The sequence below is a fragment of the Podarcis liolepis genome, assembly GCF_965112155.1.
Source record: "Podarcis liolepis genome assembly, chromosome: 16".
NCBI lineage: Eukaryota > Metazoa > Chordata > Lepidosauria > Squamata > Lacertidae > Podarcis > Podarcis liolepis.
In genome coordinates this window covers 2,721,955-2,737,414 of record NC_139567.1, presented here as the reverse complement: position 1 = coordinate 2,737,414, position 15,460 = coordinate 2,721,955, and the positions used below count along the sequence as shown (strand labels likewise).

The 15,460-nt window shown below is 48.5% G+C and overlaps 1 protein-coding gene across 8 annotated transcripts in view; it reads right to left on the bottom strand.

Moving 5' to 3' along the window:
- Positions 1 to 15,460, bottom strand: part of RHOBTB2 (Rho related BTB domain containing 2) — a 52,011-nt gene that overhangs the window by 14,136 nt on the left and 22,415 nt on the right. Inside the window, exon 1 of one of the 8 annotated variants that reach the window (XM_083480491.1) lies at positions 10,151 to 10,625. The exons of 5 other annotated variants lie outside the window; for them this stretch is intronic. In XM_083480491.1, coding sequence (XP_083336617.1) covers positions 10,151 to 10,182 — 32 coding nt within the window. In that variant the 5' untranslated portion in view covers positions 10,183 to 10,625. Of the gene's footprint in view, positions 1 to 4,943; positions 5,061 to 6,100; positions 6,564 to 10,150; positions 10,626 to 15,460 lie in introns of those variants that run through there. 2 more of the 8 variants (XM_083480492.1, XM_083480485.1) reach the window with 2 other exon arrangements.

Below are 15,460 nucleotides of genomic sequence, written 5' to 3'. Positions count from 1 at the left end.
CCACAGGCCCTGCCAATTTGATTCTAGCTGCCTCTGCCTCCTCCTTTTTATCTCTCATGCCTGTTCATGTGAGATTCCCCCACCCACTGGTCCCTCCCTTTCCAGCAATGGTTAAAGAAACTTCCAGATCCACCTGATGATCATGGAATTTATCCCTTCCTTCTCTCCACCCACAGCACCATCCCCCCCCCCCTGCTCCACAACCATGTGTGCTTGCACAAGTCTCTCTCTCTCTCTCTCTCTCTCACACACACACACACACACACACACACACACGTGTGTGCATGCACTTGCATAATAGAAGCAGCCTTTGGGGCATAACAGGGCAACTGCAGAGCAGCCAAGCTCCTGCCTACCTGCCCAAGCGGCAGCAACAACTGGCATTTGGGATGGCATATCTTACAGTGTTTCCAGTAAAAAGCAGCAAGACTCAGGCTTCCATCTGGACTTTTTCATTCCTTGTTTTCCATGATAGGGCAGTTCACAGCAAAGCTATCCCAGCTGGGGATAATCATAGCACAGAAGAATGACCCAACACAGGTTGCTGTAAGCAGGGACACTACCATGGGAGAGTATGGATATTTAGCAGTATCCTTTAGGAACATAGAAAGCTACCTTATACCAAGTTGAGCAGTATTGTCAGCACTGACTAACAGAGCTTTCCCAGAGAGGTTTTTCCCACTCCTACCTGGAGATGCCAAAAACTGAACCTAGGACATTCTGCATGCAAAACAGTTACTCAGGCTTTGAACTACAGACCTTTGGTGGCAGGTATGGACACACAGACCCCGAAAACAGGAGCCCACAACCAAACAGCCAGCTTGTAATCACTAGAGACATGAATCCTCAGCAGAGTATTTTGCCAGACATGAAGTCCAGATATGCAATGAAGCCGTGTCTTACTCAAAACAGTATTACGACACCATAGCTCAGGATGGGGTATTTAAAACACTGACATGAGGAGGAGGTGCTCTCCTCAAATGCAGTCAGTTTCTTGGTGTGTTTTCAATATTAGGTTGGTACAGAAGTGAGAATGAGCCAGTACAGTGCTTAGAGCGTTAGGCTAGGACCTGGGAGAACCAGGTTCAAACCTGATTCAGCCATGAAATTCACTGGGTGACCTTGGGCCAGTCAAAGTATCTTAACCTAACCTACCTAGCAGGGGTGTTGTGAGGATAAAATGGAGAAGGTGGAGCACCTTGAGCTCTTTGGTGGAAAGGTGGGGTGTAAATGCAAGGAAAGGAAAGGAAAGGAAAGGAAAGGAAAGGAAAGGAAAGGAAAGGAAAGGAAAGGAAAGAAGGAAGGAAGGAAGGAAGGAAGGAAGGAAGGAAGGAAGGAAGGAAAGAAGGAAGAAAGAAAGAGAAAAAAAAGATATAAAACCCCAATAAAAGCAATGACAAGAAAAATCCACATTAAAGAGGTGCAGCTTCATCTATCCTCAAAGTACAAAGAGGATTTTTCCATGTACTTTCCTCTCATTTACAACGCAGAAAGTTCTTAAGGAAAGGCAAAATGGTGCCAGCACTGGGAATCCTTCAACCTTCATTGCATCCGGGGGACTTTGGAGGTGAAGTGCAGAGCAGGCTTCTGCACAGAAAGGCTGAGCACCACCACTCAGCAATCCAGCCTGCATAAATCAGAGTGGCTGTTAGTTTTACTGGGGTGCTGCCAACTCCCCTTGGCTGAGAATCAGATCCTGCCTGCAGAAGCCTGTGAGTCTTCTAACCAAGGGGCCGGACAGGTAAAAGCCTCTGGAAAGGCTTGGATAGTTCAGCCCACTTTCATCAATTCCAAGCTGTACTGCAACAACCTCCACCCCAGCAACCTGATCAGTGGAAATGCGTTTTAAAATCATGGCATTACCTTTTGGGGATATTTCTTAATCTCGGGGTTGCGGGTTCAAGTTCCACTTTGGGCAAAAAGATTCCTGCACTGCAGGGGGTTGGACAAGATGACCCTCGTGGTCCCTTCCAACATTACTATTCCACAATTCTATGATTCTGACATTTCTGATCAAATAATTATAATTATAAAGCTGCTGCTATGCCCATGGTGTCCACCCCTCCCCCCAGAGTCCTGGAAACTGGAGTTTCCCCTTCACAGTGCTGTAAACCCAAGGACCCTTTATCAAATTTGTGAGAATAAGACAACTTCTTCAGCATCTCATGTAGATGAGCTAATTTGGGGAGCTGGAGAGGTAACTGTGGCCTGACACATTTGATAAACTTACTTAATGCAAGGTTTTCTTCCTGCCATATCCTGCCTTCAAGAACTCCAGGATCAGAACTTCCACTCATCTAACAACAGAAGTGCTTCCTTGCCAAGGTATTCTTATTGCTCTCTGCTACCACAGATATTAAGGGACGTGGGTGGCACTGTGGTCTAAACCACAGAGCCTAAGGCTTGCTGATCGGAAGGTCGGGAGTTCGAATCCCCGCAACGTGGTGAGCTCCCGTTGTTTGGTCCCAGCTCCTGCCCACCTAGCAGTTCAAATGCACATCAAGTACAAATAGATAAATAGGTACCACTCTGGCAGCAGGGTAAACGGCGTTTCCGTGCGCTGGTTCGCCAGAAGCAACTTAGTCATGCTGGCCACATGACCCAGAAGCTGTACGCCGGCTCCTCGGCCAGTAAAGCGAGATGAGTGCTGCAACCCCAGAGTCGTCCACGACTGGACCTAATGGTCAGGGGTCCCTTTACCTTTACCACGGCTATTACAAGCTACAGTCAACAAAGGCCCTTGCCACACATAGAACTGCATCCCACACAACACCACTAATAGGAATGAATGGGCTATCTGGGGGGAGTGTAACATCTTCTCATGAAGAGGGAATTAAGGTATATTCACAGCAGAAGCACAGCCTCCATAAAAGATGTGAGAGGACTTTGTGTTGTACATGGAGAAAGAAGTGTACATTTATTGTGTGGCAAAGTGATCTTCTTACTATTATTATTATAAAAGATAATTACCAAATGGTTAAAGGGGCAAGGGAGAAAAATACAGTTAAAAAGATGCAATTAATTTCTCAGCCAGCGAGTGCTGAAAAGACAGAGGGTAGTCAATGCACCACCCAGAAATAGGTCTAAAATATCTGAGTCTCAGGTACCTGTTGATGCTAACAAGAACAACAGAACAGCACTTGTGATAAAAATGTGAACACACAAGACATGCATAGCAAAAAAACCAAAAACCAAACATGTGCTGCCATTGTGGACACACTGTGAGGCTTTCATCTTTAAAGTTCCTGATATGCAACCCTGCCAGGGTAGGAGGAGGCTGGACAACAAGGGCAGTTTGTCTTCATGCAACAATGGAGTGAAAGCTGATTGAGGTTTAAAGGTAGGGATGGGCAACCTGTGGCTCTCCAGATGTTGCTGGACTGCAGCTCCCATCACGCCTTACCATTGGCCATGCTGTCTGAGGCATTCCAATAAGAGGTGGACAGCCAGCACCTCCTCATGCTTATTTTAAGGCTGCAGCCAAACACAATTCCCTGAGACAAGGTCCTCATTGAATATAGTGGGATTTATTTTGGAGTAGACTTGCATAACATTGCGTTGTGATTCTCAGGCCCAGAGGCACCGAGAACCCTCAGCTCTTCAACTACACCTTTATAGGGCTTCTCAGTGAATTGGAGAATCCAGCCTTCCATGGGGAAAAGAGCAAGAGAGCTAGGAAATTGTGCTGTGCAACTGTATCAACCAAAAATAGTGTAGCGGTTGCAGTGTTGGACTAGGACCAGGCAGACTCGGGTTCAAAACCTTATGTAGCTAACATGCTTACTGGGTGACCCTGGGCTGCACTATCCTATATTTGTGGTGTTCTATTATATTCTATAATGCTATTGTTATTTATTGTTTGTAAGCCACTTTGAAATTCATTTGAATGAATAGCAGCATAGAAATACAATAAATCTGATCAGAACAACCATACATACTGCCTTGAACTCCTTGGAGAAAAGGAGGAGAAAATAATAAATAGGTATTATAAAGATGTTACTCATATGCTTCAGAAATATGCAGTCTGCTGAAACAAAGAACAAATTTTAGAACAGGGAAAGAATTGGGCCAGTTCCTGTTTGGTGTGCGAATAGTGGCTGCCTCTCTTTGGAGTGCCTGTGATCACAACCAAGAGGCAGAATAGATTTTCATGTGCGCCCAAATCTCCTTGTGGGCTTTGGCCTCACAGCTTATTTCTTAAGCACAAAACAGGATGTGTTGAACCCCAAACCCATTTCACCCAAGTGAGCGTTAGCAGCAAGCTCTCCCTCCGTGACAGTCAGCTCCTTGGGTGTGTTAACAGTTAAAAGAACTCACTCCTAGTGGGAGCGGATTTCGAAATGAGTGCGCAAGACACGTGGGGAGGTGGAATAAAGGCAGCTGAAGGCAAGTGCCATGTGAAACTCCTGCAGCAGCAGCAGCAGCAGCAGCTGTGGAGGCGGTCAGCAAACTAGCACCCATGTGACATTTAGGGGGGGACAATCCTGGCCCAGACAAATCCTATCACTGTTGTTTTGTGCCTCTCCTCTTTCCTCCCCCCTCTCCTTCCTTGCTGTTATGATTCCACTTCCCTCCCCTAAAAAGAAAGCTGCTCTCCAAGCATCCCAACACCAGTAGGAGAGATAATCAAACAAGTCGTTCTTCCTCTCCATTTCAGCCCCTGTCTATTTCTGTAGCTCTTTTGTCTGAGTGCACAAAATCCATTAGTTGCTTTTGTTCTCTAGGACCTGCACTTAGGCTCTGTAATCGCCACCACATCCAGATGCTCCCCTCCCTCCCAGCACATCTCCTGCCACACACGCTCTCTGGCCTTATCTCCTTTGCCAACTCCCTCCTATCTCCTTTATCTCAACCCCCTCTTATTTCAATTGCAGTCTTTCGACGACTACTGGTCATTCCTGCTCATTTGATTCCGCCATGTGCCCCCTTTTTCTGTCCCTCACCCCATCCACTCTTGGTGACATGTCCTCAGTTCCTTGCCATCAAATCTGCCCGCTATCTCTCGGAGAGAGTAGAATTGTGTTCCTCGCAAGCTGCCCCAGTCTTCGGTTGCCAAGGAAACTAGAGAATCTCTCAGGGAGCCTAACCTGTTTCCTAGCAACCGACAGGCTAAATGTGCCCCCACCCCACTCAGTCTCATTTCACAAAACACAAAATGGGGGACCGGGAAAAACAGCGCAACAAAAATAATTAGTAAAAATATCCCTTGGTTACGGAGCATTTCCGGGAGGGGGGGTTGTAGAGGAAGAAGGGTGGGCGGGCTTGAACACCCCCCCCCCCAGAGACCAGGAAGGGATGCATGGTCAAAGAACTCTGCAGATTACGATCAGTGCCTATTCTGCAAAATTATGCTAATGAAGATTGAAGAGGTAAAGCTTAATAGGAGCGATGCTTTCGCAAACGAAGCCGAGTGGGGCCCAAATACGTGTTTATTTATGTCTACCCATATGCGCTCGTGCACACACACACACACTCTACATTACTCTCTAAGCACACTGCACATTTCTTCCACATTACAAGCACATCAAAGTACAGGAGGCTGCACGAGCAGCTGGCTTGTTTGAAGGAAGAGAGAAACCCGATACGTACACACACTGCGAAAAGGTTTATGCAATGAAAGATCTCCTGGCCAAGCCTGCCCTGGGAGCAGAACAGAGCTCTCTCCACCCTGCTCGCTTTTGCTTTGTTTTCCTTTTTTGCAAATCCCACCCCAGTCCCGCCAGAGCAGCGCGACCACTCCGCTTGTTTGTTTCCCTTTTTGGCAGTGCAGCAACTACCCACAGAGACCCAAGGAAAGCGCGCAGCCTTGAAGAGAAGCCGCTCTCCAGGCGAGCCTCTGGGTCTGAACCCATTTCCCCAAGAACAGCGCCGGGAGGACGCGGTGCTCTTGGGAGAGGCTCGTGCAGTCTGTGCGCGCCTGGAGTCTCTCACCCGCGCACACCTGCGGAAACGCGGCTCCCCTTTCGCTTTCACCGACCCCACCTAAAATCGGCACTATTGACCCTAATGGCAAAGCGGACCCTCGACCCTGGCCCGACCCTCTGCGCCCGCAATAACTGAAGGGAGGCCGAGGGAGTCCCGCGGGGGTCGCTTTACTTACGCCAACACATATGAAGGGGCAATTTGCAGCGGAAAGAGCCGACCTCTTCCCCGGAGACATGATGGTGGCGGTCACGAGCGCCCAGCTCGGATCCTGCTCTGCCGGGCGGGATGCTTAATCCTCCGGCTCAGATGCTCTGACCGAACAGTCCGCCTCGGCCCCCGAGCGGATGCGCCCCTTCGCGCGGCCTCGGCAGCCGCTGCCTCTTCCTCAGCAGCATCTTCCTCGCCCCAGGCCGGCTGCGCCCCCTCCTCGGCCGGCGGTGCTCCGCCCTCCTCCTCCCTGGCGCCGCGGGGCGACTGAGCGGCAGCGGGGCGCCAACTGCAGTCCTGCGCGGAGACTCGCCCACCGCCTATTTTCATTCACAAAAAGGGAGAGCCCCCTCCCGGGAGCGCCGCGCAAGCTCCGCCCCGCAGCCCCGCCGCCGCTCATTGGCCGAAAGCGGGCAAAAGAGGGGCCAGGCGGCGCGCCGGCCGGGCCTTCCGGGGAGGGGGCTCTGGCCACGGGCTTGGGGGGGGCGGGAGGAGGAGGGATGCAGCTCAAGCAGCCGCTCTTACCACACACGTCCCTCTGGGCTTCCCGCCCTGCTGCAACGTCCCTCAACCCTGTACATTTCTCTCTCCCCCCCCCCCGCACCTTTCCCCTTCTATACATCCTGGGCCATTCATCCCTTTCTCATCACTCTCCGCCCCAATTTATGTGGAAGGCAGCAGAGGCTCTTTAGGAGCGAGCAGGGCAGAAACAATAAGAAGAAAAGCTTCGTGTACCACAGTTACCTAACATCAAGCTCTGTTAAATTGGAGGGGGGGGCAGAATTATACAATAGCAAAAGCCCTTCCCTAAGTTCAGGAATTCCTGTAGGGCTGGAGCGTCCCAAGGGGGCTGCTGGGGCTTAGAAAAGCCTAGTTCTGCTATTGACATGGATACCCTGGGAAGGAGAGGGGAGTTAAGAACATCCAGCCTAGATGTTAGATGTGCCCAAATGGTCTAGACAAGGTCGCAGGTAGATCAAGATGAATATGGCAAAAACAAAAACAGCCCTCAAATAGAGAGAGTGCAATGGTAAACAGGCACAGGGGGGCAACTTCAGACCTGAGATGAAATCAAGGATATTCGGTAGGTATATGCAGTTTTCTACTTTCTTCCAGCTCCTTATGTAATTGTTACCCTTGCATTATACAATCAGATACATAAAGAAGCCAGTTTTCTTTATATCCATTTATTGTTTCTTCATCAGTCTTCACCTGCCCATCCCCTCATCTATCCACCTCCTTTGCCTGTTTGCTGTCCCTGATACTGAGCACCTATGAAAGGGGGAAAGGTTTTTATGCCTTAGCTTGACAGTGTCCAGTAAAAATGCTTCTCTCAAGCCTTCCCAATGCCCTCTTCACTTTTTCTAACGGATGTTTCTGGTATCTAGTTTGTACCTACCCATTCTTCATATGTTCCCAGTCAGTTTGACTTCATAGAATCATAGAATCAAAGAATCATAGAATCCTAGAGTTGGAAGAGACCACAAGGGCCATCGAGTCCAACCCCCTGCCAAGCAGGAAACACCATCAGAGCACTCCTGACATATGGTTGTCAAGCCTCTGCTTAAAGACCTCCAAAGTAGGAGACTCCACCACACTCCTTGGCAGCAAATTCCACTGTCAAACAGCTCTTACTGTCAGGAAGTTCTTCCTAATGTTTAGGTGGAATCTTCTTTCTTGTAGTTTGGATCCATTGCTCCGTGTCCGCTTCTCTGGAGCAGCAGAAAACAACCTTTCTCCCTCCTCTATGTGACATCCTTTTATATATTTGAACATGGCTATCATATCACCCCTTAACCTCCTCTTCTCCAGGCTAAACATGCCCAGCTCCCTTAGCCGTTCCAAAATGGCCTTTGACCATTTTGGTTGCCCTCCTCTGGACACGTTCCAGTTTGTCAGTGTCCTTCTTGAACTGTGGTGCCCAGAACTGGACACAGTGCTCCAGGTGAGGTCTGACCAGAGCAGAATACAGTGGCACTATTACTTCCCTTGATCTAGATGCTATACTCCTATTGATGCAGCCCAGAATTGCATTGGCTTTTTTAGCTGCCGCGTCACACTGTTGGCTCATGTCAAGTTTCTGGTCAACCAAGACTCCTAGATCCTTTTCACATGTACTGCTCTCAAGCCAGGTGTCACCCATCTTGTATTTGTGCCTCTCATTTTTTTTTGCCCAAGTGCAATACTTTACATTTCTCTCTGTTAAAATTAATCTTGTTTGTTTTGGCCCAGTTCTCTAATCTGTCAAGGTCGTTTTGAAGTGTGATCCTGTCCTCTGGGGTGTTAGCCACCCCTCCCAGTTTGGCGTCATCTGCAAATTTGATCAGGATGCCCTTGAGTCCATCATCCAAGTCGTTGATAAAGATGTTGAATAAGACCGGGCCCAAGACAGAACCCTGTGGCACCCCACTAGTCACTCTTCTCCAGCATGAAGAGGAACCATTGATGAGCACCCTTTGGGTTCGGTCCGTCAGCCAGTGACAAATCCACTGAGTGGTAGCATAGTCAAGACCGCATTTTACCAGCTTCTTTACAAGAATATCATGGGGCACCTTGTCAAATGCCTTGCTGAAATCAAGGTAGGCTACATCCACTGCGTTCCCTTCATCTACCAGGCTTGTAATTCTGTCATACTAAAGGTTCTATCATAATGCACACCAGAGAGCACTCAAAAAACTTATTGAGCTCAGTGGAGAATGAACACTCCACATCCAAGGATTCTGCCTTCAGCTCTACAGAGAGACCAGCTCCCCCTCCCATACTATGGCCATTGCAAAGAAGGGTGTGTACTTTCCAACAATTGCAAGTCACATAGTAAGTGGATCAGGGCCAGTATTGTCATCTGAAGCTAATTGCATGCCAAGTTATGCAGATCTGAGATACCATTTCTTTTCAAGGAAGCTGCAGGAGTGACTTTTCTCTCTCTGCCCCTTCTTATGTCTCCTCTGGGCACTGACAAAACAAGACACTAAGTTTCTGCCTGCAGTAGCCTTGGGCTCTAGGGATGTCTGACAGAGGAACAAGTGGCACATATTCCTTCCTTCCCAATGCAACAGAACCACACAAGATTCAAAAGCAAAATATATGTCTGGTTGGTTCCTTTGCACAAACGGAGTGCATGGCTGGCTGTATTTTGCAAGGCTGGCCTTCTTTTACCAGGGCCTGGTCCAGACAGCTTTATCTCACCTCCATGGCCTTATACCAGGTCAGATTTCATAAACCCTGATAGTTAACAGCTCTCCAGTGTCTCTTGCAGAGCTCTCTCTCAACCCATCACCTGCTCCCTTTTCACCTGGAGATGCCTGGGAATCAGGGGCTGAACCTGGGGCACTCTGCGCTGCCACTCAGCTATGGTCTCTCCCCACAAGTCCACAGAATGTATGTGGGCTAAGGAGCACCCACCCTATACTTCACCTCTAGCAAAAGTCTGGACCAGTCTCCTCTGCTCCCCTGCGCGCCCTGGCCTCAAGCACACAGCCGGCGGGACGGGTTCTCTTGCAGCCCTCTACACCCCCCGACAAAGCTCTGCTGTGTGTCCAGCCCGCCCCACTCGACTTCTTCCATCCTGGCGTTGCTTTGCTGCCCTTCCCGCCCCCTCCTCCCCGCAGGATGAGGACAGAGACGAAAAGCTCAAGTCATCACTGGAGCCTGACCAATGGGAGGCGGATCAGCGCCCCAGCTCCGCCGCAGCCAAGACCAGCTGCTGCGATCCAGCATCTTGAGATCATGTGATCCCTCATTGTCCTCACTCAAGGCTCGTCCCCCCCCCCCCTCCATGCATAACCAAAATAAACTTGTCCCTGCTCTCTTCCTGTTAGGATCAGCGGAGCCGCGGCCCTTCCGAGCCGCTCCAAGGGCCGGCGCTGATGCAAAGGCGCGTCAATTCGCGTCAGCGCTCCGGCAGCATCTCCCTCCCTCCCTGCGCCCCTTTGCAGTCCGGGCACAGCAGCCTCGGCCTCCGGCCCGCGCGCCCCTCCCTTCCCTTCCCTCCCCGCCAGCCCCCGGCCCCCTTTCTCACCGGACTCGTAAGACGGGGATCTCTCTCTCCATAGCACTTCCTCGGCGGGGGCGGCGGTCCTGGAGGGCTGTGTTGGGTTTCGGAATGCCGGCTCCCCAGCCAAGCCCGCCAGCACCGAGGCCACCGGCTTCAAGCCCCAAGCTGTTTATTTCCCTGCATTGGGCTGGAGTGAAATCTGCAGGCAGCTGAGACGCAGGTTTTAGCTTCCTTCTCCGACAGGGTCACGGGGGAAGGGACGCATAAAAGCTCGCTTGCCAGCCGCATGATTTGGCTTATTTTACTCCTTTCGTAGCAGGTGCTTAATTGTGGCATAAAGAGTTCCTGGCAGCTTTCGCCGCTAGCCTCATTCCGGACTGGACCCCTGCCTGGTGCAAAACAATAGCACAATTGTGACTTGGGTCAAAACAATTCTCGCTCCATGTTAACTGCTAGAGGACAACACCAGAGCTGGGGGCTGGCATTTCCCCTCTTTCTTTTCCCAGTAGGAGGCGCCGAGGAGTACAGTAAGGAGAGGAGGAGGAAATACTGCTACTGGGAAGAGGGGGAGATGAAGAAAACGGAGTTACAGCTATTCCAGCTATGCTCTGTTAGCTCCACAAAGCACAGTTTTGCACAGGGGTATACTAGGGGTTGGCCAGGTGGGGCTCCATCCAGGGTCCAGGCCTAGCAGGGTGAAAGAATTGTCCCTCTCCACACTGATACATCCTAGATTAAGCCTCTGGTTCTACATGCTCACCCAGTTTAGTCCCCTTTGCCATGATAGGCAGCAGAAAATGCACATTCTGCACCAAAACAATCCGTTTTCTACAACACTTAACTCTGTGTATACCAAACTCAAGAATTTAGAGAACTACCTGAAGGTGCCATCTCTGACACTAAGAAGTAGGATTCCCAGCTGACCAGAAACAGCCCCTCCCTGAAACCAAACTAACCCCAAATCCTTCTGGCCTGCTCTTGGGCTTGTTGTACTGGCAGATGTGCAGAAATCAGCAGGAGAAGCTTTTCACAGCAGGGAGATAAGCACTGCCATCTGCTAATCTGCACATCATCAGGCTGCAATTTGAAGCACAGCTAGAAAGGGGTGGGTGGAAAGTTGGCATCTCTACTGAGCAAGTCTGCAGCGCTGGCCCAACCATTAGGTAGAGTGAGATGTCTGCCTCAAGCAGCAGATGGCGAGAAGCAGGCAGAATGCTTTGTCCCATGCCCCCTGCTCCTCTAATATAGTTCTATTCATATATTACAAAATGTGAATGTGCATGACCTACCGCCATTAAACACATGACTCTTGAGAGCAAGCAAAACATGAGCTGCACTCTCTGTTTTTACCAGCCAGTGGAATGTTGCCAAAAGGCATTTGCATGTGGGAGATGCCCACTCTGTACATGTGGACCCAGTTTGTGTTCCTCTGCCTCTCAAGCTCCTTTGAAAGCCTGGCACAAGCCACACAGCAAGAAGAAAGTGCTGTGCACTTCCTGCTTCTCCACAATCATATAATGTCTGAAGGTAATGAAGGGCCGGGACAGGGCTTTAAACGTAGCAAGTACAAAGGAATTACGCAATTTACATCATCCTGGCTGCAGAATAATATTGGATCACCATTCCTTGGCAGGGGTTGGACTCATGTTTGAAATGTGTAGGAAAAAAAATCACAATGAGGCAACCTAAATATTGAAAGAGAAGAAAGGAAGCCAAGGGGTATAAGAGGAGGAACTGGGCTTAGGGGAAAACAGGGAAGCAAATGATTCAAAATATATTGCTGCTCTTGGTCTCTCTTAGCAATGATTGAATTTCCAAAACTAAAAGCTCTCTCAGTACGTAACACAGACCTTATTAAACTTGGATTGATTAAATCTGAAAAGTGTGATGCAACCTTCTAAAACATTGTAAGTTCCTATGTAAAGCACATGCGGATGGATTTGGCACAAAATGGAGATATGAATTGAAAGTAGTGGTGTATATAATAATGATGTAATAGACACACTGACAGCACCAACTCTTACCATGTCCACTCAGAACAGACATTGAATTAGCATGCTGGAATAGGATAAGGGAGACTCTGATAGCATGTTGACTTAAGTCCTAGTAACAGGAAATGCTCTCCCAACTGAATCAATGTGTGAGCAAGTCTATGGTGACTAGCTCCTTCATACTGTATGCAGGAAGGTTTCCTTGCTGCAGATACTTGGGCTGTACATTTAGATGCCTTAGGTGGTATGTGTGTGTCAAATTGGTGCGCAACACATTAAGATTTCTTTTGAACAGTCAGGAATACAGTGTTTGTGTACATGTGATTCACAAGTATGTGTACCTAAAAAGGTAAAGGGACCCTTGACCATTAGGTCCAGTTGTGACTGACTCTGGGGTTGCAGCGCTCATCTCGCTTTATTGGCCGAGGGAGCCGGCGTAAGGCACCTTCCCATGTTCTGCTGCTTCATAGTCAAGAGGCATAGGTGGCATTGTGGGTTAAACTACAGAGCCTAGGGCTTGCTGATCAGAAGGTCAGCGGTTCGAATCCCTGCGATGGGGTGAGCTCCCATTGCTCGGTCCCTGCTCCTGCCAACCTAGCAGTTCGAAAGCATGTCAAAGTGCAAGTAGCTAAATAGGTACCACTCTGGCAGGAAGGTAAACGGCGTTTCTATGCGCTGCTCTGGTTTCGCCAGAAGCGGCTTAGTCATGCTGGCCACATGACCCAGAAAAAACTGTCTGCGGACAAACGCCGGCTCCCTCGGCCTATAGAGCAAGATGAGCACCGCAACCCCATTGGGTCTGCGACTGGACCCAATGGTCAGGGGTACCTTTACCTTTATCGGAAATATATATTTTCTCCCCAAAAGCTATTTACAGAACTTCCAATTGTGTAAATCGTGTATCCTCTCATTTGGCCCTATGTAATGGGCACTTATCTACCACCTGTCCAAATTGCTTAAAAACTACAACCCATCCTACAGTTTCTTGGGGGTTCTGAAGAAGCTGGCATTTGGCTGAGCTGAAAGGGAACACACACACACGTCACCAATGCAGTTTCAGCTCCAAGTTAAAAGCTGGATTTGACCAAATACAGGGGCTGAATTCCCCTCCCCCTGCGCTGCCTTCTGCTTTTATCACAGCTGTAATTAAAATGCAGTTTGTTCTGTTTCCATGTATCCCTGATATAAGCCTCTTGATCTTATCCCCAAAGATTCCCCATCTGCCCTGCTTGTTAATCGTCCTTGTTCCAGGCAGATAACTCCAAACTCAAATGCAAGATTCTGTGTTGCTTTGTCCTGAGCACTGCAACAACCACAGGCCAAACAGGGAGGTATGCTGAGGGAGTATGGTGGGGAGGGCAGAATTTCAGGCAACCCTAGAGAGAAAGCTTCTAGAAATTATCTGATTCATCTGTAATGCATTAAGAAATGCATTATTTACCATCCAGTTTTGCTGACTTTCCACAGATTAACAATCACAGTTTCCTAACTGAAGTGCAATCCCAACAAGACAAAGTACTGTGGGCTTGTCTGACCATGGAGCTGGTGGCCCACCTTGTGGTTTCCTATAACTGGTCTTCAGAAGCATTACTGCCTCTGACTATGGAGGCAGAGCATAGCAGTCATAGTTAGTAGCTGTTGGTAGCCTTATTTGCCATTAAAATTTCCAGTTCTTCTCTACAGCCTCCCCAAGTTGGTGGCCTCCTGCCCCCAGTTGAGGCTGTTGTGGCAGCTCCCTTCTGGACCAAGGGAAAGCCTTGCCACAGTTGCACGTATGTCTGGTGACAGGGCCGGCCCAAGACATTTTGGCACCTGAGGCAGACCCCAAGAACTGGGAATTGTAGCTCAGGGTGGGTGTGTCTCCTGACTACTTTCAGAACTGTTAATGAACTACTGTTCCCAGGATTCTTTGGGGTGAGGCCATGACTGTTAAAGCAGTATCAGGGTGCTTTAAATGTATGGTATGGTTGTGGCTGGCAGACTGAGGCTGGTGGGGCGGTGCCCTGTTCGCTCTCATGGACTAGTCTCTACTGCGGTATATAAATTCAATTAATAATACTGTAATAATACTGCATGTAGCTGTTCCTGTGTTGATAGCATTGATGGAGGCCCTTGGTCTGAAGGAACAAGTGAGAGGCCTTTTCAGTTGCAGCTTCCTGCCTTTGAATTGTGCTGCCTAGGGAGATCTGGATGGTGCCTACGCTTAATGCCATTTTGGTATCTTTTATTCTTCCTAGAGCTTTTTAAACATCATTCATATCTGATTTTATCTATCCTTTCTTTTCTTTTATTCTCCAATTCCTGTTGCTTTACCATTCTGCTGCTTTAATTTTGTTGTTGCAGGTTCAGATATGTGTTGTTTTTACTGGTTGGGAGCTGCACAGAGAGTTTTTATCAAAGAATCCTTGAGTTGGAAGGGACCCTGAGGATCATCTAGTCCAACCCCCTGCAGTGCAGAGATATGCAGCTGTCCCTTATGGAGATCAAACCTGCCACCTTGGTGCTATCAGCACCGCACTCTAACTAACTAAGCTATAATGAGACACCCTATATAACAAGATACTAGGGTATGCATTTATCAGTCATCTTACTAAGTCCTTCCACCTTGTTTGCTTTGGTGGAATCTACACACATATAAAAACCATTCTGAAAATGCTTTTTTAAAAAGGGTTTTTAAAAATACATTGAATTTTCCATAAGGCTCACCATTACCATCTAGTGTCACATTGTATATTAAAACTCACTTAAAACTTTTTATTTGGCCCTGTATAGCTGAGTCCTTTGCCTCCCAAAATCCCACTGGGTCTGCCCAGCCTCAGTGTTACACATTACCCAGAATTATTTATGCCAGCACTAGAAATACGCTCCATTACTTAGCTCTGGTGCTTTGTACTAGGCTGGGCAGACATTCCAGCCAGTTGACTGGTGAGGGGATCAGATCTGAGAGAATCCTGAGGGTTGGATCAAAAGGCTTAGAGGGCCACATTTAGCCCCTGGGTCTGAGGTTCACCATCTTTGCTACACACTCTTAACTAAAATCCTTTGTGCCTTTTTGTAAACTCCAGTACACAGTCAACATATTCCAAATCCCTCAACGTCCCTGCTTAACCTCAGCTGTGTGTTTTTGGCACAGCTGCTACAGTATAATACCCAGAAGCCCTTGGGTTGTATGCTTGACTTTAAATAGCTACCAATTAAACACTCTAAAGTTGTAATTTTAATTGTTGTTGTAAGGTGCCCTGAGAGGTGCTTTGCACCAGAAGGGCAGGGTATAAAGGTTTTAATACATACAAGCAAATGTTTTAAAAGTTCTACCCACCTTTTCCAGTTCTCTCTGGATGCT